General features: G+C 46.6%; 1 protein-coding gene across 2 annotated transcripts; it reads right to left on the reverse strand.

The window, feature by feature from the left end:
* Window positions 1-111: 111 nt before the first annotated feature.
* Window positions 112-22,851, reverse strand: LOC144256859 (flavin-containing monooxygenase 1-like). 2 transcript variants are annotated; one of them, XM_077802548.1, is made up of 9 exons: window positions 22,762-22,851; window positions 16,334-16,471; window positions 9,665-9,853; window positions 8,541-8,703; window positions 5,385-5,527; window positions 3,601-3,800; window positions 1,768-2,123; window positions 1,215-1,287; window positions 112-848 (listed from the first exon to the last, which is right to left on the reverse strand). In XM_077802548.1, the coding sequence occupies exons 2-9, from the start codon at window positions 16,463-16,465 to the stop codon at window positions 506-508; spliced, it is 1,599 nt and encodes a 532-aa protein (XP_077658674.1). In that variant the 5' UTR covers window positions 16,466-16,471; window positions 22,762-22,851; the 3' UTR covers window positions 112-505. The 2 variants fall into 2 exon arrangements, with proteins under 2 accessions (XP_077658674.1, XP_077658675.1); XM_077802549.1 differs by lacking the exon at window positions 16,334-16,471.
* Window positions 22,852-23,306: the final 455 nt, after the last annotated feature.

The raw sequence follows: 23,306 nt of genomic DNA on the forward strand, positions 1-23,306 counted from the left end.
GCTGAGTCCTTTTTCTAATGGATTCCAGTGGGATTTGGTTGCAAAGGCAGTGCTCTTTGCATAAAAAAGAACAAAAGACCCACTCAAGACCAGTTTCTAGGGTTCTTTCTTTGTCTTTATTCAGCCACATAAAAGCATCCTTTGGGTGCAAAGCAGTCTTTTGTGAGGTGGGCCTGGGCTCTTGGGTGAGGTCTTTGGGAACAGATTTTGCTGGACAGCTCTGGCTCTAGGTGTGCTGCCCAGGATAGCTCTCTTCCTAAAATGTTTCAGGACTTCCCAGAGCCTTCAGGCGCACAGTAGTCTTGGGCATCACCCTCTAGCATTAGACATAACAGGTGGGAGAGGCTCGGGAGTATCAAAGTCTCCCCTGGAGCCAGTTGGGGAGGAGGGTGGTGGCCTTCAGCATGTAACTGTGGTAACTGTGAAGGCAGTGTCACTATAAGGGAGGAGTCAAAAGCTGTAATCTACTCTATGCATCGGAAGAGCCTTTTGGAAGATCTTTTCCTTATAGAAAAATCAGGAAAATAGCAACAAGGAAAGCCAGAAAACTAATGAGTTTAAACAGACTTTCAAAGGAAGACGGGGATTCTCGTGGAGTTCGAGTTTTGGTGGCCTTGAGGGTTCGGTCCCACTGTGTCAGGATGGTGTTTCTGGCTCCTTGCCATTTTCCTGGGCCTGTCAGGCGGAACTGGTATGGTGAGCAGGGACCAAAGAAGATGGCCAAGGCCAGGTGTGGGTCGGTCAGGAGCAGAGAGAAGAGGTTGGGCTTTGCATTGATATAGGTCAGGAGCTCGTCCATGTATTCAATGTAATCCGAATGTAAAGGCTTGCAGAAGTGCAAACCGAACCTTTGTAAAAGGAAGATGGTGGTGGGGGGAGACAAAAAGACAACAGGATAATAACCTTAGAACACAGCTGCCGCCTCCTTCTGCCTCTTTAAACTCAGCTATCACTGCATTTGCCTGGTGGGAAGAGCCAGGACACTGTGGGTGGAGTTTCCTCAGGGCTGGTTCTGTGCCAGCAGCTTCCTCTGCAAGGGCTGGCTGGCTTGCACCCTGGGGCTGAGGCTCCTCTTTCCTTGGCCAGCTCTTCTACTGACCCCACCCCGCGAGTCTCCGATGCTCCAGAAGTTCCCCTCTTTTCCCCAGTGTAACTGCACCTCTCTGCTCTAGTTTCCCTTTGATTCAGAAAACGCGCCTATGCACTGCACTCACCCACTAGGCTTCTTCTGTTTCCTTTCCTCCACTTCCTCTATCCTGACGCTAGGTGGCGGCAACGTATGCAGACCTATGGATAGACAGGACCATGCAGTTTGACTTTGGTGCCCACTTGTGGACAGGGGAGCTTTACTCCCTCGTCCTTCATGTCCAGTGCCCTGCAACTCATCAGGTCTGGAGAAAACGTCCTCTGCCTGAGCTGATGGTGTGCTCCTGGCAATTCTGTCACCCTCAGAAAGCACAGGCACCCCTTCATCTCACTACTTAATGCAGCAGAACATCACAGTGGGTTCAGACTTGTCACTCTGTTGGCCAAACTTTTACATTTTAATTGAGCCTGTCAATGCAGTCAAAATAACAGGAAGATGGAGTTTATATTTTTGATACCTAGTGTATCATTTGTGCTGGTAAATGGTCCAAATCACCCTGACAGGTAATCCAGGGAACTATAGAATGGATCCTGCTTTTAAAGACACTGTCATTTTAAATGGCAGCTGCTAATGGTTTCAAGACCTCCAGTGTCACCTGCCCTGCTGCTTCCCACACTCACCTTTCAGGACTTGGACCACCCATCGAGCTTGTACCTCTCCTGTGGGTATCAAGGAGCCGGAGGGCTTGATGAGGCCAATCACAGCCAGGGTTGGCTTTTGCAGGTGCGCAGGGAAGACATACTTGTACAGAGATGCCTGTTCACCTTCAACTTTCACAACAGATTCATCGAGGAAGGGGAAAGCAAAGGTGTACCCAGTGGCAAAGACGATGATGTCAATGGGCTCCTCCTTTGGGGTGTTGCTGAAGAGCACGGAGTTTTCCTTCACCTCTTTTATGCTGGGCTTGATCTGCACCTTGCCAGTGATGATGCAGCCCGGGAGGTCGTCGTTGATCACGGGCTCTCTTAGCTGCACCCTGAACCAAAGCACAGGCAGGGGAGAGCGCTGACCAAACAGCTTAGCCTCCCTCCTCCTCCCCTAACTCTCCAGTCGGGGCCTCTCCCTGGCTGGACAAGAGGTGCCAGTCTTGGGGGAAGCTCCCTCGGTGGGAGGGGATTCAGGGATGTCCAAGGCTGACCACTGATTAGAGTTTGGGAGCCTGTGAGGAGCCAGTGGGTTCCCAGCCCCTGTTACCCTCACTGTCTTCAGTGTTCAGCAATCACCTGTCATCTAGAGATCTCCCAGTGCTGCAGGGCTGGGAGGGGAGCATCTGTATCCTGGGAACACTGCTGGAAGCTCTAGCCAGAAAGCAGTTTTGTAAGGAAAACCCATGTGTTCAAAGGAACCAGGCGAGAGCCATCCTCTATGGCTATATCTTTGAGATCGTAAGACGAGCAGTTTGTGAGTTGCTCTTGCATAAGCCATTTTGGCTTATGGTGAATGCACAGGACGAGATGGTGTGGTGAAAGGGAGGCAAATGATGGTAATAAGGGTGGTTCCTTGTCCAACTGCTTCTATCTAACAAAGCTTGGGCAAGCCATTTAGGACCTATAGGCTTTCTTCTATTCACCAACACCTGGGACACTGACACTTGCCATCCTTAAGTCATTGGGTAGAATGAAGAACATATGGCAAAGGACAACCTGCATTGAAGAGAGCAGATACCATAGCTCTATGTATGTACTATGGTCCTGTGAACCACCATCTATGCTACACAGAGTTTGTGGTGGAAGGAGTCCCAGCCCCTGAGATGTCTGGAGGCAGGGAGTGGAGATAAGAAATGGGTGGTGGTAGTGGTGGGGACAATAGAGAGAAGGGCATGTTGAAAGCCCAGGCCTGGGCTGCAGGCCCCCAGTGGTGACTGGGACCACCCATCCATGTCGGTCCAGACTGAGGTCTGGAGGGAGACCAGACAGGATCTCCAGCTGCAGTGTCAGCTGGTAGTGGCTTTCCACCCTGTAAACCTACTGAACGCAGAAGTAAGACTTTTGGTTCTTGCTGGGGGATAAGTTGTAGGTTGTAAATGAAGAGACAGACCGACATCACGGTCATCTCTGCCATGAGAGAGGCAAGGAAGGGCAACCGAAGGATTCCATTTTTCCAGCATAATGAAGCAAAGCAAGTATGTTGTTTTGTGAACAAAGTCCGTTTGCTGCTGTGGAGGCCCATGTAGCTTGCTGAGGCCCCAGCGCCCACTCGCTGCTCAATCAGTGCAAGTGACTGTATTTTGCTAAGCCTCCATTTCCCACAGTAATGAGGAGATGATGATACCTCAAAGAGCTATTCACAGTCCACCATTCACCCACCGATCACTTAGGAACAGTGAGCTACTATTATCAAGGGGAATCAATGCAGTTTTGGTTTGTTGTCGTGTTGCTGTGACCTTGCCTGGCTTGCATATGCCACTCAGAGCCCATCTCCCTGATAGCCCTGGACAGATAGATTATATTTACCTGTCGTCTGGTGCTAAGCCATAATTTACATGATTGAACCAGCTGTTCATCTTTCTTGCCAGCAACCAACTCACAATTGGAGTTGGGAGAGCATTTCTGAACATGTTGTGAAATCGTGTTGTGAATACCATGTCAAACGGGTTCCCTGAGTCCGAGATTCTGCTCATCACCCATGCCCCTCCAGTGGTGCTGAGGAACACCTGGAAGCAATCAGAGATTGGTCATGACCTGAAAGGCACCGTGTGTCTGTCACCCTCAAAATGCAGACCTAACGAGATAGTCTTGGCTCTTCTAACCACTCTTTTATTATTATTATAAGTTATAATTATATGTTATTATAAGTTATAATTATAAGTTATTATAAATTATAAGTTATTCTAATGGGATAATTTTGGAATATGTAGCGTATTAAAGCATTATTGTCTGCCAGGCTTGAGATACCTGGGGACCTCGGCGTGCCACGTGGGAAGATGCTGGGCAGTGATCGCAGGTACCTGCACTGATCCCACTTCTTTGCAATGAGAACAGGCTGTGGAAGCCATCAGGGCCGTCTGCAAAGGTAATTTCTCCACACACTACTGGTTTAACTGGCAGTAAAATTCAGTAATACAATCAGTCTTTTTTTTTTTTTTTTATCAGATTGGCTGGCTGAGTTTACCACCCAGTTCACTAAGCTCGTTGTTGTATTGGTACCTACAGGAGAAGTAATTTCCTGTGTAATTCTTCAAAACACACACACACAAAATTGGTTAACTCATCCATTACTTGGTTAGTACAAGACAACTGATTCAACAGTGCTCATCTCCCACCTGACGGGGCACGAGGGCCACAGCCACAGCGCCAGTGCTTTTGTCTGACTTTATGACACGGAGTGTGGCGTCTGGCACTGCACATGGCCAGGGAGAGCTGCAGGCCAGGGCTGCTCTGACTGCTTGTGCACGACCCTGCCTCTGACATGACGCCGAATCAGAGGTGGCCTTTCAGTGGATATGAATTGTGACCCAAGCTAAGGGGGGTTTCTTTGCTGATGATAAGATGTATGCCAAAGCATGTTTTCTGAATAAAGAATCTTCCAGATGGTTAGTGACACAGAAATGACCCTACGTCACACCCACACGAGGTGGGCCCGGGGGATGGACCTTTTCCTTTCTTCAGATAATTCACCCTCAGCGCCTTCAAACCAATCAATCCGTCTGTCAGTCAGCGAATCGGTCATCAAGCCCTTGGCCTCCTCTTCTGCATGCAGGGGGACCAGTGGCCCCACTTCAGTGGCTTGTTTTGGTGATGAGGTGGCCACGCAGTGGAAGGCGTTTAGTGCCGTGCTTGGCAGAGTCTCCCAATCAGCAGTTACAATTTCTGCAGTCGCCATCTCCTAACTGTGACATTTCCACTGCAGTGGGCCCACTGGGGGAGGGGCATGGACCCCCATGGGGGAGTGGCAACGAGTAAGAAAGATGGGGCAGGTGGGAGACCTCAGCCAGAAAGAGTTGCCGGGATCTCCTGACTTCCGGGACTGGATGGAGAAGAGGTGTGTCCCAGAGCTCTTGCTGGTTGACTGGGAAATGACACGTGTGACAGGTCAGAGAAGCTGGTTTTGGAGGAGAGAAGACAACTGGATTTCACAGTAAAATTCATGAACACTCAATACAAACTATGAACACTCAATAAAAATCTATTGTGTGTTAGGCTTTTGTGCTCCCTGATCATCTGTCAGGGTGTCAAACGCAGCCTGAGACACGCCTCCTATGACAAAGCTCTTCACTAAGTCACATCAAGAGCGGTACCTTCTTTGCCAGGTGGCTGGCCTCCACAGCAATGTCTGTGCCGGAATTTCCCATTCCAACCACAAGGACTCTCTTATCCTTAAACATGTCTGGATATTTATACTGTCGGCTATGAAAGTACTGGCCTTTAAAAGTATGTATACCTAGAGATAAAACAAGGTCAAATAGAAGATTTATAGGGTCAGTGAATAAAGTACTGATAATATTTTTTGGTTGATAGCACCCTTTTGACAGATAATTCAGATTATTTTTACTAATGCATTCAAGTTTGAGGAAATCTGAAATACAAATTCAAGACTTTGTAAAATATCGTCAGGGAATGACTCCATTTTATTAGATGGGCCATGAGCTGTACCTACAAGATGGTTAACTCCTGAGCTGAAGCATTATGGCATAAAAATGTTTTAAGCAGGAGTCCTTACGTTTAAGGGCTGTTGGAAATCATTGGGATGATGTTCTGTTCACTAATACCCGACTCTTGCGCGCTGCATAGCTTTTCACCTTCAAAGGACAGGAGTAGAGAATCTAAAGGGAACTGTGAAGCAGTGCCTCTGGACATCTGCTGTGTGCCTGCCGCTGTGTGCCTGCCACTGTGCTAGATGAAATGGGGAAATAAGACAAATTCACCAAGATCCATGTGAGCTTCGAAGTTCACTCCTGGTTCACCTCAGTGACTGAAGGTAACTTGGCCTGAGTTTGCTGAGTCATCCAGAGAAAACTGGGTTGTGGCCGACACCAGGATTTTGGGGCTAGCTGTATCTCAGGCAGTCAGTGCCAGACTAAACTTATTGAGACATCCAATGCAAACGGAGACTCTTTGAAAATTCTCTCAAGGCCATGTTTCACAATCAGAAGTAATTTGAACTGAACAAAGAACCAGTTGATAAGATACTGAGATTCTCCTGGGGGATAAAGGTATCTGCTTGTGAGTAGTGGCCTTTTCAAGACCAGGTGACCCTGAATCCTTAGGATTCTAGCTTGAATCCTGGTTAAAACCTGACCACAGTCCAAAGCTTACAGAATATAGCCTGGATGCAAACAAGTTCAAATATTAACTCAGTACAAAAACCTAACATGAACCCCTGAGAAGGGAGAGCTGAAGTCTTTGGGTTACCTTAGATTCTCCCTGGAGTAGGCTATTTGGGTCACCAAGAGACAAGACAGACTTCATATGGCTGAGTTGCTTTCTTACCTCAACGTGGATAGAATGTAGAACTTATATTAGTGAATACCAGACTGTATATAGCTGAGTGAATAAAAATAGTCATTTTGGGGAAATTCTGCATTTATTTTAATTTTGATACCTATTATTTTCACTAAGACTTTTTGGAATACCTCCTTTGGAGTTTCCTCCAGAACCGGTGACACATTTTTTGTTAGGGTTAACAACCAGCCCAGGGTGTATGTGCAGACCAGGGCACCTGCTGTTAGGAAGGAAGGGGGCGGTAGAGATTGGGGGGCTGCATTTCAATCCAGATCACAGACTCCTGGTGCTCAAAGGCTCTGTGACAGCCCTTAGCTGGGGATTTCAGATTGGTAGTGGCTGGTTAAGTCTCACAGAGCCTCCCCATGCAATTGGGTGGGGTGATCCACGCTCCTCCGTTTATGGAGGAAAGAAGCCATGGGAGGTAAAAGACGGTAAGCTCTAGTTAGTTATGTCGCTTAGAATTCATGCCTTCTGGGTCCCAAGCTCATCCTGTTCAAACTGAGCACATTCGGCCTCTGTGCGGGCAGGGTGTGCTTTATCCTACTCTGACAGGACTCCTGAGGAGGCTTCTAGGGCAGATCTAAGACCATGGGAGGCACACGACTTCACTGAACATGTGTATTGGTATCCCTCCAGGTCATACACAGACTAATTCCTCCACTGTATGCCTGTGATACTGTATTCATACCTTCAATGCAGACCACATGTGGTCGGGTCCTCGTCTATAATGCTAGCACCTTGTGTAATTCACCAAAGGTGATGAATCTGTCTGGTTTCCCCTGTGCTGTGGAACTTTCTGGATTCTCTGGATAACCCTAAGCCAGGCACTCTTTCCTGAGAGATCAGAGGAATGGCTGCTTGGGGCTTTGCTCTGCAGGTGAGAACTTGGAGGTGTGTCGTCTTGTGGATGGAGAGCATCCATAATTGGGTGTGTTAGAGCAAAGTCTGTTGGACACTTGGACCCTGCAACCTGAAGCACCATTTCCTGCCTGGGAAGAAGACTGAACTTGTTCTTTTAATCCAGTGATTCTGTTCTATGGCAGTTTTCAGGATATGCATTATCCTCATTGGACCTGACTTGAGAAGTCTCTGGGGAAGATTCAGAACCATTGGAAGAATATTATTGTTTAAGACGAGTCTTGGGATTACTCCAGACCATATTGAGATGAATTCGACTGAGTTTTAACATTTTTTTAAAAAATATTTTTTTTAGTTGTTGATGGACTTTTATTTTAATAATTTATTTACATGCAGTGCTGAGAATTGAACCCAGTGCCTCACACATGTGATGCAAGCACTCCACCACCGAGCCAGAACCCCAGCCCAGGAGTTTTAACATTTTAAATGCTTACTGCAGGTGAAATAAACCAAACTATTGTGTTTTCTATTCCCTTCAGTTGAAGTCCAATTGAAATTTGGCACAGATTGACATGAATTATGACTGCAAAAGCTAAATAAAGAAAGTAAGACCCAAAGGTGTCTGGACTTGTCTCCCCAGGTTCCTTTCTCTGTTGACTATTTATTGATCCACTTCCATAAACCCCTAATCTAGCTAATTGCTGTGGCTCATATAAAACAAACAAAAAATGGAATTGCTCTTTCCTCTGTTCACAGGTTGACCTTTGTGGCCTCTGAGCTCAGCTCTGGCACTGTGCAGATGCTGCTGAGGTGAGCAGCTTGTTCAAGTGGCCCATGTTGCCGGGTGTCACTTAAGGAGGAACAGGGAACCTCAGGGACATAAAGCTGCTCACTAAGTTACCCGTCGTTCTCTTCCATACTCATTGGTTGTTTGAAGAAATGGGCTAGTTAGAAGAAGTGCCAATCACGAAAACTGTTCCCTCACAGGTGTTTACTGGAGGAGCCATAGGGGTGCATCCCCAGACCAATCAAGTATCAGCATGGGTCCCACGAAACCATTTAAGGCCATATGCAGAACGCGCTCTGTGTACCTGGAAAGGAGTCCAGTGGTAAATTCGGGGTGGTGAGATAACCAGTGCAGACCATGACCGCATCAAAGGTGGCAGAGCTTTGCTTCCCTTCATGCATTGTGACCACCTCCCACTGGCCAGAGACGGCAAAATCTGGGCGTTTTGTCACACTGCAGACTGTGGTCTGAAAAAAGAATCAGAGACGTGATTAGCAGTTGTCAAGGGGCCCTTAGTGACTTGCTGGCTAATGTGCCAGTGGACATTTCAAAAGTTCTAGAAAAAAGACCAAACATAATTAATAAGCATCTCATTCAAATCAAATCAGGCTCTCAGACTAACCATGATTTCTTGGCTGGAAATACTCTAAGCTTGGGGTTGTGGAGGGGTAGCCAAAGATTTTAAGGGACTTGCTCCAATTCTCATAGCAAGTGATAGAACAAAGATTATATGGAAGGTATCAGATGTCTCTTGGTTTTTGTTTTTTGTGGTGCAATGTTCTCTGTCACAGAGCCCTAACAACAGTTCCTTTAATAGAAATATGGATGTATCCTTGAAGACATAGTTTGGTCCCAAGTATCTTAGATTATGGAAAGTTCTATAGAATATGTTGCTGAAATTTTTCCTGACCTAGAGAGCTTTTGAAAATTGCTAAGCTTATGGCCTGAACATCTGGGAGTAGTATAAATTCAAATAGCTTATTTTTTGTTCTCATTGAGTACATACATGTAAGTGAGTATTAGAATTCAGGAAGTTTATTTATTTACTTGCAGTACCAGGGACTGAATGCAGAGTCTTGTGCATGCTAGGCAACTGACTTTGCCTTCAGCCCCAGGAAATATATTTATAGTAAACCTAATATAAGTCAGATTTAAAAGCAAAAAAAAAATGCACTAACAAAGATACTTTGTTTTTTATTCTATTCAATTTTCAAGGAAGATGGGCTTCTCAGGTCTTCCTAGGTTCATATTATTCAATATGCCTATTGAGTTTCTACATTTGTATTATCAACTCTGTCTTTTAGAAAAGGTGTCTTTGAGCTTGCCAGTTCAGCTCTTCTTTACAGAATCCAGAGCTATTCTATAGAGAAGTAATAGAAAATAGGCAGGAGAACACTTTGTGACTACTAACTGAAGTTTGTGTCTTACCTTGAATTGAATGCATTCCAGAAGGTTGAACTGGTTTGCATACATTTTGAGATATTGCAGGAAATGAGAATTTGGCACATAGTTTGGATAATCTTCTGGGAAGGGAAAATCCGAATAACAAGACATCTCCTTGCTGCCGTTGGAAACCAGAGACTTATAGAGGCTGGCTCTACCCTCTTCAACATGTTCCTGTAGAAACAGTGCTCATGGGTGAGCAGGCATGTGTTCGTGCACACAGACACACACATTCACAATGGATGTAAACCTTTTAGAAATCTCAACATTGACCAAGCTTAAGGTGATCCAGATGACGCATGATGCCTGCCACCTTTCTAATAGGATTTGCTGTTCTGCATCTAGGAGATGACATTTGTCTCCAGTATAAATCATGTGATCAGAATCATTCTTTCATTCATCACATGCTAACAAATAAATCCAGGATAAACTTACCTGTTCAAATTCATGCAGTATCACTGCAAAGAATAGGAGAATGGAGAAAGAGATGAGAGCCTAGAAGCAGTTTCTGGACAATGAACAATTGTTAGCTACTTTGGTTTCATAGAGTATTCCTGAAATGATTATACAGATTATGAAAGTTTTGTATCCAAAGTTAAGGGATGTGGATTTTTATGGAAAGGTCATGTAATTCACTGAAAGTTTTAAACATGGAAGTGAATCATATTAAATTTTGGAAAAGTTATTCTGGATCTACAAAAGATGGATTAGAGAGGGCTGGACAAAAAGGAAGAGGGTCAGTTAAGAGCCTAAAACACAAATATGTGATTGCTAGAAAACACAAATATGTGATTGCTAGTGAGGACCTGAATAGAGGTGGTTGCTGTTGCCACCCAGAAAGCTGGCATTTGTGACCGATGGTAGGTAGAAGGCATAGGATGCCAGGGCAGTTGGATTTAGGGGCTCCAGTAGAACAGCCAAAGGATTCCAGATTGAAGAACTGTGTGGATGGCACATTCTGACCAGTTTTCTACCCTCCGTTTTGACTGGAGTAACAAGTAAACATCAGCCTCTCATAAGACTGCCCCAAGAAGTTTTCGTAATATCTTTACATTGCATCTGACTTTGGATGTGGAGGGATTGCGCTCCTGATTTCAGGTTATAAAAGGGCCCTGTATTTCAATGTCATTCGCTATCTTGGATTTGTATAGTTTCTTTTTCCAGGGAAGTCAAAATCATTTTATTTATATAAGTAAGGGAACATGAACCTCACATACGTAGAGGGCTTACTGTTGCCTCTATAAGGTAGAAACCTAGACCTGCATGAAATGTGCAGTAATCATAGAGACTAAAAAGCAATGATAAATACCTCTGTGGTTTACATCAACATGACTGATCTCATCAGTTGATTTGACTTTTTTTTTTTATATAACCTGCTTATCTGTGACTCCATATCTGACAGCTTCATTGATCTAGAACAAAGCTAGAAATCTGGAGGCTGAAAGGCCTCTGGGAAGGTGGCTCTAAATCTCTGTTATCTCACTGGAATACCTACAGCAGCACTAATCAAGGGTCGTGTGTTGGAGGTACCAATATGAGCTGGTGGTCACCAGTCTGTGACAAGATACTTGCAGAAATTGAGGGTAAGCATTCAGAACCTTCTACAGCAATAATGGGACACCATTCAGCATCCAAGTTCATGCAGAACTCTTTTTGGCACAGGACACAGATGGGCCTCGTTTCCTGGTCTCCTTTGAGTTGCGTGGAGTCCAGCCTGTGCTCTACCTGCAGGCCTAGAACTGCAGCAGAATGCATGGTGTTCAAGCCTCGTTGGAAACTGTCATACCTAAGTGCATAAAAACTGGAATCTTTTCACTTCACTGGAAAAAAACCCCTTATCTTTAAATATAAACTTACAGAATGAATTATTTGAACTGACTCCTGAGAAAAGACAGAAGATAGATTTTTAAAAACAGCACTATTTGCTTCACTTTGCCTAGCAGTTTTTTTAAAAAAGAATTCATTGTACTTGCTGAGATGGTGTTAAAACCTCTTCCTCATTCTAGTCAGCACACTCCTGAGCCTTGTTTTCCTACTCTGAGCACTGTTAGGCAACACTTAGGAGGTAATCTTTCAGTGGAACAATGTAAATCTACACTATCTCCATCCATCCAATTCAGATTAGGTACCTTGATAAGCAAGAAGCAAGATCCTCATATCAAAAAAAACCCCTTAAATATCAATACACACTGTGTATTCAAAGTGTGTCTGCAGGTATTTAATATGGAAAACTGCTATTTCATACCAAGTGTTTTGTTTGGCTGAAAGGTACAAGTGTAATAGTGGCTGTCTGTGTTAATTACCTATGTGCACAGAGAACAACGTGTCATTTTTGTCATTATTTTCTATGTTTAGTGATATTTATGAAAATTAATCTTATGACTTTTGACTCAATACAAATTTTGAATTAATTGTTTCTCATACATTTTTGTTGGTGTACTTTTCATTTTTTCTAAAAATTTGTTTTTATTACATTTGACAAATAGTAGCCTGTAGTTAATTGGAAATGAAGAAAACCTGGTTGTTCTCTCCAGTTTGAGAAGCATAGCTGTCCATCCCAGTGCCTCTGAATGTTGCTAAGAGCTGCCGGGAAAAATCTTACTAATGTGTGGATTCTGACTCAGTAGGACTGGGTGAGCCTGAGAGTCTACATTTTAACAGTTTCCAAAACATAGTCCCATCTTTGAGTTACATCCTGCTAGCCCATGGACCATGCCTTGAGTTAAAGGCTTTACAACAGCTTCGCGCAGTAGGAATGCAGAGGGGGCCACATATGTGGCTTTAAATTCTCTAGTGGCCACAGTTTTTCAAAAAGTAAAAAGAAACAAGTGGATTAATTTTTAAAGTCTATTTTACTTGACTCAATATATTTAAAATATTATGATTTTAAGATGCAAGAATGTTTCACATTCTTCTCGAACTGCCTTCAAGATATGATGTGTTTTCCACATATGCAGTCAAATGTTCAATTTTCACTAGAAAAAGTGGACTCACCCATGTTGATCCAAATATACTTAGAAGTTCTACATAACTGAACTGAGTTCAGAATTGAAATCAGTTGAGATAAAAGATTCAGTGCCTTCGTCATACCAGACACATTTCAAGTGCTCCATGGCTCTGTGTGGCCAGTGGCCACCGCATTCTAGAGCCTAGTTTGAGAACATCCTTCGACGTGAAGGTGGGCATTAGAACCACGCGTGAAGTTGGTTTGCTTTAATCTAAATGGTAATTGGGAACAGGAATAAGAAGAGTAGCCCTGAAGATCTATAAGATGAACACACACCCAGGGGGGGAGCTGCACAGGGAGAGAAAACATGCATCATAAACATGGTGGGATCGATTAGCACAGGGCCAACGTCCCCTCACACTTCTCTGGCCCCCAAGCCACAGAGTAAATACTTTATTGTTCATGCTGGCAGTTTTTGGTTAACAATAATACAAGGCTAACACACTCACACACACTCACACCCACACCCACATACACACTCACACTCTAACACACGAAAAGTTTAAGGAGGCTGAGTTACATGATGTGCTTTGTGAAGATTTACATAAGAGTCTTTCAAAATTGAAAGCATTTTTCATGGCTTGTTTCAGCATCAGAGAGTAAAGGGGACTTGCTGGAGCTGGATAAGCAGGAACCTTGTGTTTTATGAGAACTTAAAGCAAATGTAAATAAAAAATGAAACAAATGAAAACAGAAGAGAAAACCCCCCTCTTTGCATAAGGGAACGAGAAGAAGGCAGAGAAGAAGGCTTGGCGGAACCCTGGAGCCTGTGGTGAGATAATGTATCACAGATGCAGCCACCGAGGAGCGGTGGAGGGAGAAATTTAGCCCTCAGGGTGGAATCCAAGAACAGCTCCACTTCCCTCTTGCCTCCCACTAGCTGTTTTTCCTGGAAAAGCCCAAGTCTGGGGTGTTGGGCCCAGGCCCAGCCAGCAGGGTCATGTCCCTTGTCAGTGCAGGAGGCTCATGGTGTGTTCGAGCTGGAAAGCACCTTCAAGAACACCTCCTTTGGGCATTTTCAAAGTACTATCAGGGTTCTCCCAGAGACTTGTCTATCCAGAGAAGGCTGCTAAATGAAGGTCGGGTGGATTTTCCTACTTCCCAGGTGACTGATGATTCAGCACTGTCTTTTTTTCAAACTGCTCCATGGGTTCATTTTATAAGTGAGGTGACAGGCGGAACGACTTGGTGGTGGGGTGGCATTTACCTTGTCCACTACTGCACCGTCCTCTGATGTCCTACCACGTTCCCTGCAGTGTCTCTTCGCCAGCTCCTCTATCTCCCCAGTCCTCCAGTTCCACTTGCCACCCCTGCACCCTCCTCGCCCCCTGCCGCTGAGGCCGAGGCCCTGGGGTGCTGCTCCTGCGCCCACCTTCCCTTTCCCTCAGCAACGGCCTCTCTGCCTCTCCAGGTACAGTCCCACTGCTCCTGTCTGCCAGGGTCTTGTCCCAGCCTGGACTGGTGTCCAGTGGTCAGTGGCCTCCTGCTGCCCATAGATCCTCTCTTCACCTACAGACTTCTCTGGGTCTTCGTATCACACACACAACACAACTCATGGAGAACAACTGCAAGCACAACCACAACCATGACTCGTGATTTTGTTCAAGCTGCTTTTCAAGTTGAATTTGAACTTCTGGCCCAGACATTCAGCCACCCTCCTCCTTCCCATTATTCCTCTAAACCAAAAGGCTTTTGAATTTCCTGAACACACCTGGCACTTTCTCTTGGTTGGTCCCTCCCTGGCACCTTCTGTCCAGCCTCTTGTGCCTGTTGGAATCCTCAAGGCCGTCGTCATGCCTCTCTTCCACGAACCTCCCCTGGCTCCCTGGGTCTCCCCCATGTGACCACGCAGGTGCCATCTCTGACTTGCAGGATGCGGGCTTCTCCCATCTGCCTGACGGCTCCCTGAGCAGGCGGACCCGTCTCATTTCTGTGTCCCCCTGCATGGGTGTTTGATCTGCACAAGTCACACAGCCAGCTGGCTTCAGCTGGATGGAGACCTGTTTCTCTTGATTCTTAGATGAGTGAGCTTTAGTGTAAAGAATAAGGAGAATTTTTTGTTGTTGTTTTTTGTACAGGGGATTGAACTCAGGGGCTCTCAACCACTGAGCCAGCATCCCCAGCCTTATTATGTATTTTATTTAGAGAGAGAATCTCACTGAGTTGCTTAGTGCCTCGCCATGACTGAGGCTGGCTTTGATCTCGCCATACTCCTGTCTCAGTCTTCTGAGCCCCTGGGATGACAGGCATATGTCACCGCTCACTTCCTGCTTAGGGAGCATTTTGTCATCCCAAGAGGCTAAGTGCAGCTTTTAGTCGTTGGACTCGCTTTTTGCCTTGACTGAGATCACCTTAGCCAAACAACTCTGCTAATTGGGCAGTTTTATCATTCAGGAAACTCCCAGCTCTGACTGGTTGTGTTTGTCTGGAATACCTGAAGGAATCTGAGACTTATTAGAGGAAAGGTCGACTGCTTGATTAGTACTGTCCTCAGTAGACACAGGGTGGGGAGAGTTTGGCTCAGGTATCGGGGCTCCACCATCCTGTTGGACCATATGCAGTTTGAATTATGGGGACAGATGTGCTCCGTTGCATCTGTTTTTGGAGGGCCTGCGCCTCTCAGTGATCACATATGGTGGCTGGGCGCATTCTCAGATGCACACTTCTGTGTGCGAGCCACGCTGGCCTGTGCTGGCGGACTGTGCCCAAACCAGCAGCCCTAGCCTCTCTGAAGCTTTGCTCACTGAATTATAAAATTATTGACTCTGGTTCCAAATTCTGCAGTGCTATAATGGAGGAACGCTAAGTTTTTTCCCTTGAGCCTCTCAGAGGCTCTGAGGCCATCGGACACCTTGTTGTCACGATTCCTGACAATGTTCCTCTTCACAGATTCAAAACTCATAGGACATATTTTGCCCTGCAGGAGTAAACACAGGAGTTTTGGGGAGCTCTGCTGTAGCGCCCCACAGCGGAGCACTGGGGCTCCACAACACTGTCTGCCTGGGTTGGGTTTCAGTGGCCAGAAGCAGGGCTGCTGGGCGCCCCCTGGGCTCCAGGCCAGTTAGGTGAGAGTTCTCGTCCCCCCTCCTATCCAGCCTGCAACCCTGTTAAGGTTTTGGAATATGGCTTCTCTTTTGTTTGAGGAACCAAAAAGACTTCAAACTCATCTTCTTTGTTTCTGATTGTTCCCGGCTGGCCTGGGATTGCTTGGGCCCAGGACCTGGGACTCATCCTGCACTGAGCCCTGGCCACTCTAATGCAGGTGTGCGTAAAGCGCGGGTCTTGCAGGCAGAGGCTGGAGTTCCTGCTGTTACCCCCACGCTGCAGGCTCTGGGCTGCTTGACCCTGGCTCTGCGCCTGCTCCCCGTCCTGGGCTTGCCCGGTCACCCCATTCCTTCCAAACTCTGTGGCTTGCTTGTTGACATCTCCTCCCCCTCACCCTGGTGCAGTCCTCAGGCTGCGGCACACCTCCCTCCCGCCCTCGGCCGAGCCCATTTCTATCTTTGACACTCTCAGCGCCCCTCCTGCCCCCCCATCCCGCAGACATAGGCCTTTCCCGGGGCCACCAGCCCTTGTGAAAGAAACGCGGTCTCCTGTTACACCGCTCAAGCCGCATCCGACAGACAGAAGCTCAGAACCCCACTCACTGTGAACCTCCACAGCCCCCCGATGTCCTCGCTCCTCTCGAAGCAGGTGGGCTGCAGCCCCTCCTCCAGGCAGCACTTGACCGAGGCCAGGCCACTGACGCCGGCTCCCACGACCGCCACTCGCTTGGCCATGATCTCCTGAGTGGGAAAAGGCAGCGGAGCTAAGACTGGATCCACAGAAGCCCCACTCCACCCTTGGCAGCCCCGACAACCAGGAAAAGAAGCTGAGGATTAGGAGGTCTCTCAGTCTGAGTGCTCTGTGGCCGCCTCTGGCGTGTGTGAGCGGGTCCTGTGGGTCGCTGGCTAACTGTGCGGGGTTCTTTCCTCCCCTGGGCTGGAGCTGTGCCTGAGGCTTGTGTCCCTGGGCAGAGGGTGTGGCAGAAGGTGACAGCAGAGGCTTGCATTCTGGATAAGCTGCCCCAGCCTCCCCTCTCCAGGAGGAGAGTGGAGCAGGCAGCAGGTCAGGGTTCCCTTCTTCCCACTATGGGGAGGTTCCCTGTGCATGACACTGAGGGGCCACACAGCAGCGGGCTGGGTGGGGTTGGGGCCACATGGGTGCTGCACCACACTGCCCCGTGCCCAGTGCTGGCACTTGCCAGGGCCCCAGCTGTGCCGCTGACTTGGGCTTCTTTCCCTAGTCACCAGTGCATGGTCACCAGTGCGAGACAGAGTGTGGCTGCCCGTGAGGACGTGTGGTGGAAAGGCAGGCACGGAAGGCCAACCCTCCTACGCGGTTGGACAATAGTTCACCTCTGGACGCACGTATTGCAGTCACCATCAGCACAGGTTAGAGAATCTTCTGTCCCTGGGCCACAAGTTAAGGGCACAGACTTGAAAGAATGCAGAGAGGCAATATGGCATGTTGATCAAGCAACTGGCTCTGTCAGTTACTGCTGTGTGACCTTGGGTAGACTACTTAATCTTTCTGGTCATCATACAAATGGAGAAAATAGAACCAAGCTAGTTAACCCATGTGAAAGGTTTTAGAACAGTTCCTGGCCCATCCTCAGTCCTCGATAAATGCAAGCTATTGTAACAATAAAGACATTTCCAAAATGGGTTCCCACTTTTGGCTTTCACACCGAGTCTGTGTCCTTTAATTTCTGTTCAGTAGTGCACACGTGTAGCACAAAGGCAAATGATGTTGGATATTTCCTAATTTGTGTTTGAGACAATTTTTCTCCTTAAGTTTGTGAATTTTAAAAGCACAAGAGAAGCTCCCCAAGACATAGTTTTCCTGGACATTTGCTATTTTCGTTTTTCACAGACAGACTCTCCTCGAGTTTGGATCGGCATCTTCCCGTGTTTTTAGGATTGGGGACTCAAGAGAAGCAGGTCCGCTTTAGAGACGACACTTGTCCTATTCCTTCCTGTGCCTCCCATGTCTGAGGGCAGCACTTGGAATGTCATATAACAGGTGCTTAGTAAAGCTGGGGGTCTCCAGGCGGAGGCTGAGAGGACGGCCTTGAGGATTCCAACAGGCACAAGAGACTGGACAGAAGGTGCCAGGGAGGGACCAGCCAAGAGAAAGTGCCAGGTGTGTTCAGGAAATTCAAAAGCCTTTTGGTTTAGAGGAATAATGGGAAGGAGGAGGGTGGCTGAATATCTGCGCCAGGAGTTCAAATTCAGCTTGAAAAGCAACAAGTAAAGAGCAACTTGGGATGAAAAGGCCCTTCTGGTGACTGGATGTGGTCTACCTGGAAGAGCTGGCCCTTTCCTGTTAGGGGAAGCCACGCTTTAGACCCTGATGCCCTGTAGGATCCAGACCTCTGTAACCCCTGCCTGGCGTAAGGGGGCGGAGGGTGACCCGACACCAGGAGAGGAAGCTGGAGGGGACCTTGCAGGAGGCACGTGGGCTCCAGGTCCTTTCTCATGAAAAAGCTTGGTGACGGGAAAACTGCTCACCCTCTTGAGCCTCAGTGCCCTCATTTGCACTATAGGGTACAATGCTGGCCATTTTCGTGGGACATAACAGGCACCCATTAAGAACGCTCCCTTTCATGACTCTGGGTGCAAGAAGGAATTGCGTGTGAAAGGCCTTTGAGGGCATGCCGAAGCACCGTGCGCCCCGCAGCGTGGTCAGAGCCCTTGGCAGGACGGCAGGAAGCAGAGCAGGTCACTTGGAGGGAAGGTGAGGAGCCACTTCAAGCCCAAGGCTGGGAAGGAGGGTGAGGCCCTTTCCTTCCTGCGGCTTCTCTGAAACCGGGAGGAGGGCTGCAGGGGAGGTACAGCTTCCCCAGAGAGAGGCTGGCAGTGTCCATCACGCCACTGCATCCAGGGGTGGCCTGGACAGGAGCAATGGGCTCTGTGTGGCGAGGACCCTTGTCCTTGCTTAGGATGCTGCAGGCTCAGGTGCACACCTGCTCACTAGGAGCTGCTGGGAGGCCCAGTCGGATGGAATCATCTAATCCAGTTGTTAATCTGGGCCCAGAGAGACCCAGCGGGACCTGGTTCTGCTATGAGCTAACTGTGGAGGCCTTGGGCAAGGAACTGAACTGCCCTCGGCTCACTTTGCAAGAGCATTCAAGGAGTGACTCGTCATCCAAGGGCCTGATGTGATGGTGGAGCATCTGCCTTTACACCCAGAGGAGCAGCCTTATGCCAGGTGGGACTGCAGAGGCTGTGTGAACTCCATATAAGCACTTTCAAATATTTCATGCTCTGAAGTTGGATTTATTCAAACGGTCTAGATGGCAGATTATTGGAGGTGGTATGAATAAGTGACTAATAGTTCATGTAGAGTTGGAATCAAATGCCCTATAGGGTCCTCTACTTAGATTCTGTGATTCATTCTCTGATGAATTCAGGCATCGAGCACTCAGGGAGTGGCTTCCATGTAGCCAAGCCTAAGGCTTGGTATTAGGGTGCAGAAGACGAGTTAGGTATGACGCCTTCTCTCGTGTGGCAGTTAGTCTGGTGGGAAAGTCAGACCAGAAAAGAATCAGTGACATCTATCCTGTATTAGGTGCCACAACAGAGGTGTGTCCGGGTACACAGTGCTGTCAGCACAGAGGGGTGCGAATGCTGACTTGGGGAGGTGGGAAAACCACAGACAGGAGTTCTGTTGCTCCAGGTTCCGAAGGAATGGGTGGGACTTCAGTGGGCAGAGAGGGGAGGATGTGCTGCAGTCCCCCGTGGTGTCAGGGCTGGAGGTGGTCCCTGGAGGGAGCTTGCCTCCCCTGGGCTCCGGGAGGGACTCCAGGGCCAGCCCCAGCGGAGGCCACTGCATTACATTGTGATTACCTCCATCCGACCGCTTGGACTTCTCTCTACAGAAAGCTCTGTCCCCCAAAATAGGGCATTTTCTTTGACTTGTCTCTTATTTTTTTATAGCACCTAGCACCTGGTGGCTTGCTCGGGCTGTAAGAGTTGCCACATAAATATTTGGCAATGGATCGATCTCTTGTTCGGTAAATGAACTCATGCTTCACCTTACACAATTCTGAATTAAAAAACATTAATTGAGCAAATATTTGCAGGTAGCTAATATCCTGGGTCAAAGATTCCTGCCTCAAAGTGACCTTTTATCAAACATGCAACATGTAGAAATTCTCTGAGCAGTAAATCTCCTTACGACTTTTTCTGGGTCATTGGGGCTGTGGTTATGAATCAGAGACCTGGGTTTGAAATTCAGTGCTGATCGATTATCAGTGACATGAATTAAGTGATTTAATGATTATGTGTCTCAGTATCCTTCTCTTTAGTCTGAAGCTAGAAGTATAACTGGTCTTAGACATTGTAAAAAAAAATTTTTTTTTTTTTGTACAGGGGATTAAATTCAAGGGCACTCAACCACTGAGCCACACCCTCAGCCCTATTTTGTATTTTATTTAGAGACAGGGTCTCACTGACTTGCTTAGTGCCTCTCTTTTCCTGAGGCTGGCTTTGAACTCACTGTCCTCCTGCCTCAGTCTCCTAAGCTGCTGGGATTATAGGTGTGCCCCACTGCACCCGGCTCAGTGTAAAAATTAATTGACTGATGAATAAAAAGCACTTTTCACAGTACTTGGGGGCAGTTACCCCCCCCATAAATGTTACTTCCTTACCTTCATGAGATTTTTCTTTGATATTTTGTGGACATCTGCCTTAACAACATGGGTTTATGTACAAAGTTACAGGATATTTGGAATCAGGGTCATTGGAAAAAAACTAAAAATATATGTGTAAAAAGATGTCTTGTAGGAAGTGAAAGAAATGAGTAGGGAAACCTAGGAATGGCGACAGGAGGAAGGCAGAGGGAGAAACAGAGGAGGGCGAGGATAGGCCTCTGCACCCCAGAGTTCTTGTCTTCCTTCTTCTGACTTTTCTTACTGGACACTCCACAAGGTTAAAAGCTACTGGTTTTTTTTTTTTTCCCCCTAGGCACCAGGACTGCCATGAGCTCGCCTCACATTTGGAAAAGCAAACTTCAGAATGTACGGGACATGGGGACGTCACCACTCAGGTAGAATCAACACTTCTGGCACTTCTCCAAGGCTGGTGACACACGGAACCCGAGTATTCAATAAATGCTTTAAAAAATGAAAAGTTTTTCTCCTTAACTTTAACCAAAAATAATTTCCAGTTAGGGTCGCTATACTTTTAGATAAAGTGACTGAGAAAAACAATAAGAAATTTATTAGGGTGATAAGGACACAATTACCTTGCTGATTATTGGCATGCTTTTTCACAGGCGAAGGCAAGCATCAACCTTCCACTGTTATTGCTCTTATATGGATATTCAGTAAAATTTGGCCACTTCTTTTTGGAAGTGTTAAAAGACATCTTATTATCTTAATGAAGATAACCTCATCAAAGCTGACTACAGGGGCTGGGGATGTGGCTCAGCGGTAGCGCGCTCGCCTGGCATGTGTGCGGCCTGGGTTCGATCCTCAGCACCACATACCAACAAAGATGTTGTGTCCGCCGAAAACTAAAAAATAAATATTAAAAAATTCTCTCTCTCTCTCTCACTCTCTCTCTCTCTAAAAAAAAAGCTGACTACATAGGAAAGAAATAATAAAAGTTAAGAAAATATAACTAAACTGGTAAGGTAGGTGTCACTGAGTGAAAGTGAATTTTTATAAATTAAAAAAAAACACGAGGGGCTGGGGATGTGGCTCAAGCGGCAGCGCGCTCGCCTGGCATGCGTGCAGCCCGGGTTCGATCCTCAGCACCACATACCAACAAAGATGTTGTGTCAGCCGAGAACTAAAAAATCAATATTAAAAATTCTCTCTCTCTCTCTCTCCTGTCTCACTCTCTCTTTAAAAAAAAAAAAAACACGTAAAATAACTTTAGCCACACAGAATTGCTAAATGAGCTGGGAAGTTATGCTTGTTTGCACAAATTACAAAATTTTAACCACAAGGTTAAAAGCTACTGTTTTTTTTTTTTTTTTGTTCCTGTGTCTTCTACTCCAGAGAAGTACAATGCAAATATGTAGTTTACTGAAGCCAGGTGGAGAGTCCACTTTGATTTATTGTGATAATATGGGGCAGGGGGTTAGAACACAAGGCTGCGCTGTCGTTGCCAAACTGCAGAAGTGCCTTGAGTGATTTTGCATTTTCAAGAAGAGCCCAGGCAATTCTGCCAAGAACTGATTAGATCAAGGCATTTTGCAGTTTTAGCAAGTGCTGGGGCTGTGCTCCACTCAGTGACATCCTATTCTTGCAAAGTGGTTATTCAGCAGTTGCTGCGATAAAAAGCCATTGCAGGAAAATCGTGGTGGAAGCAGAGATGAAGGGGTGACATCCTTTTATTCCAAGGTTCGAGGACTTGCACGGACAGTGCTCAGCAGGTCCATAGATCCCGGTATGAAATAATCGTGATCAGGAGTGAAATATGAGGGCTGGGGCTGAAGCTCAGTGGTGGAGGCTTGCCTAGCGTGGGTGAGGCACCGGGATGGATCCTCAGCACCACGTAACCAACGAATAAAAAATAAAGGTTAAATTCTTTAAAAAAAAAAAGAGTGAAATCTGAATATTATTGTACAAAACAAACAAGCAAACAAATGACATCATGCCAGCCCAAGTCAGTCACATTTCAGGGGTAGCCTGCTCCTGGCCTCTTGCGCCAAGTGCCAGCCTTTGGTAGACAGCCTAACGGTTGTCGCAGACCCTGCTGGCGGCTTTTGGTGAAGCACAGGAAAAAGGACCCATTCCCCTTGGCCTTACAGCTCCCAGTTCCCCCTTCATTTCAACTCCCGGGTGATTGACCCACCCTGATCTCACGCTCCGGTGCACACACAAGCCTCAGCAGTCTCCCACTTCACAGCCCTTCACAGAACCCCAGCACACACCATCGCTCCCTGGGGAGCCCGTGGGGTCGGAGCAGAGGAAGCCAGTGCTGTGTGACACCTCTGCCCCAAGCACAGCAGAACAGGGAAACTTCCAGCCCTACCTTCCTCCTCCAAAGGAAGCAGACCGAGATGGCATCTGGTTACTTACTTTGTGTATCACAATTCCTAGGGCCACTCAGGACTCTGGAGCTAGCGGAAATCAAACAGCCCGAAACAGTTTTGCTGGAGGAGTCAGAAATAGGACCGTTAGGCAAAATTTTAAACCTACCGCTGGCTGTTGCTTACATTTTAACTTGTTGGTTTTTGCATCAGTGAAACGCCAAGGAAAACACTGTCTGGGAACGTGCACTTTAGACTCATTCTTCTGCCTGCAATCTGTGAATAAGTTTGAGAGTTACAGCACCATCCCTATTGCTTATCAACTTTATAAAGGGACAAGAATAAAACAGGACAACTGTGCTAATAGCTGCAAAAACAGAACTTCACTTTTAAGAGTTTTGGACCATTTCACATTTAGACAAAATTATTATTAAAAATCATATATCTCACAGTTTTTTCTTTAAAAATATTTTTATTTGTTCTTTTTGGACAGACAGGATGGTAAGAGTATATTCTGACATACTATACCTACATGGAGTATAACTTCCCATTCTTGTGGTTGTATATAAAATGGAGTTTCATATGTATTCATAT

Source organism: Urocitellus parryii, chromosome 9 (assembly GCF_045843805.1).
Source record: "Urocitellus parryii isolate mUroPar1 chromosome 9, mUroPar1.hap1, whole genome shotgun sequence".
Lineage (NCBI taxonomy): Eukaryota > Metazoa > Chordata > Mammalia > Rodentia > Sciuridae > Urocitellus > Urocitellus parryii.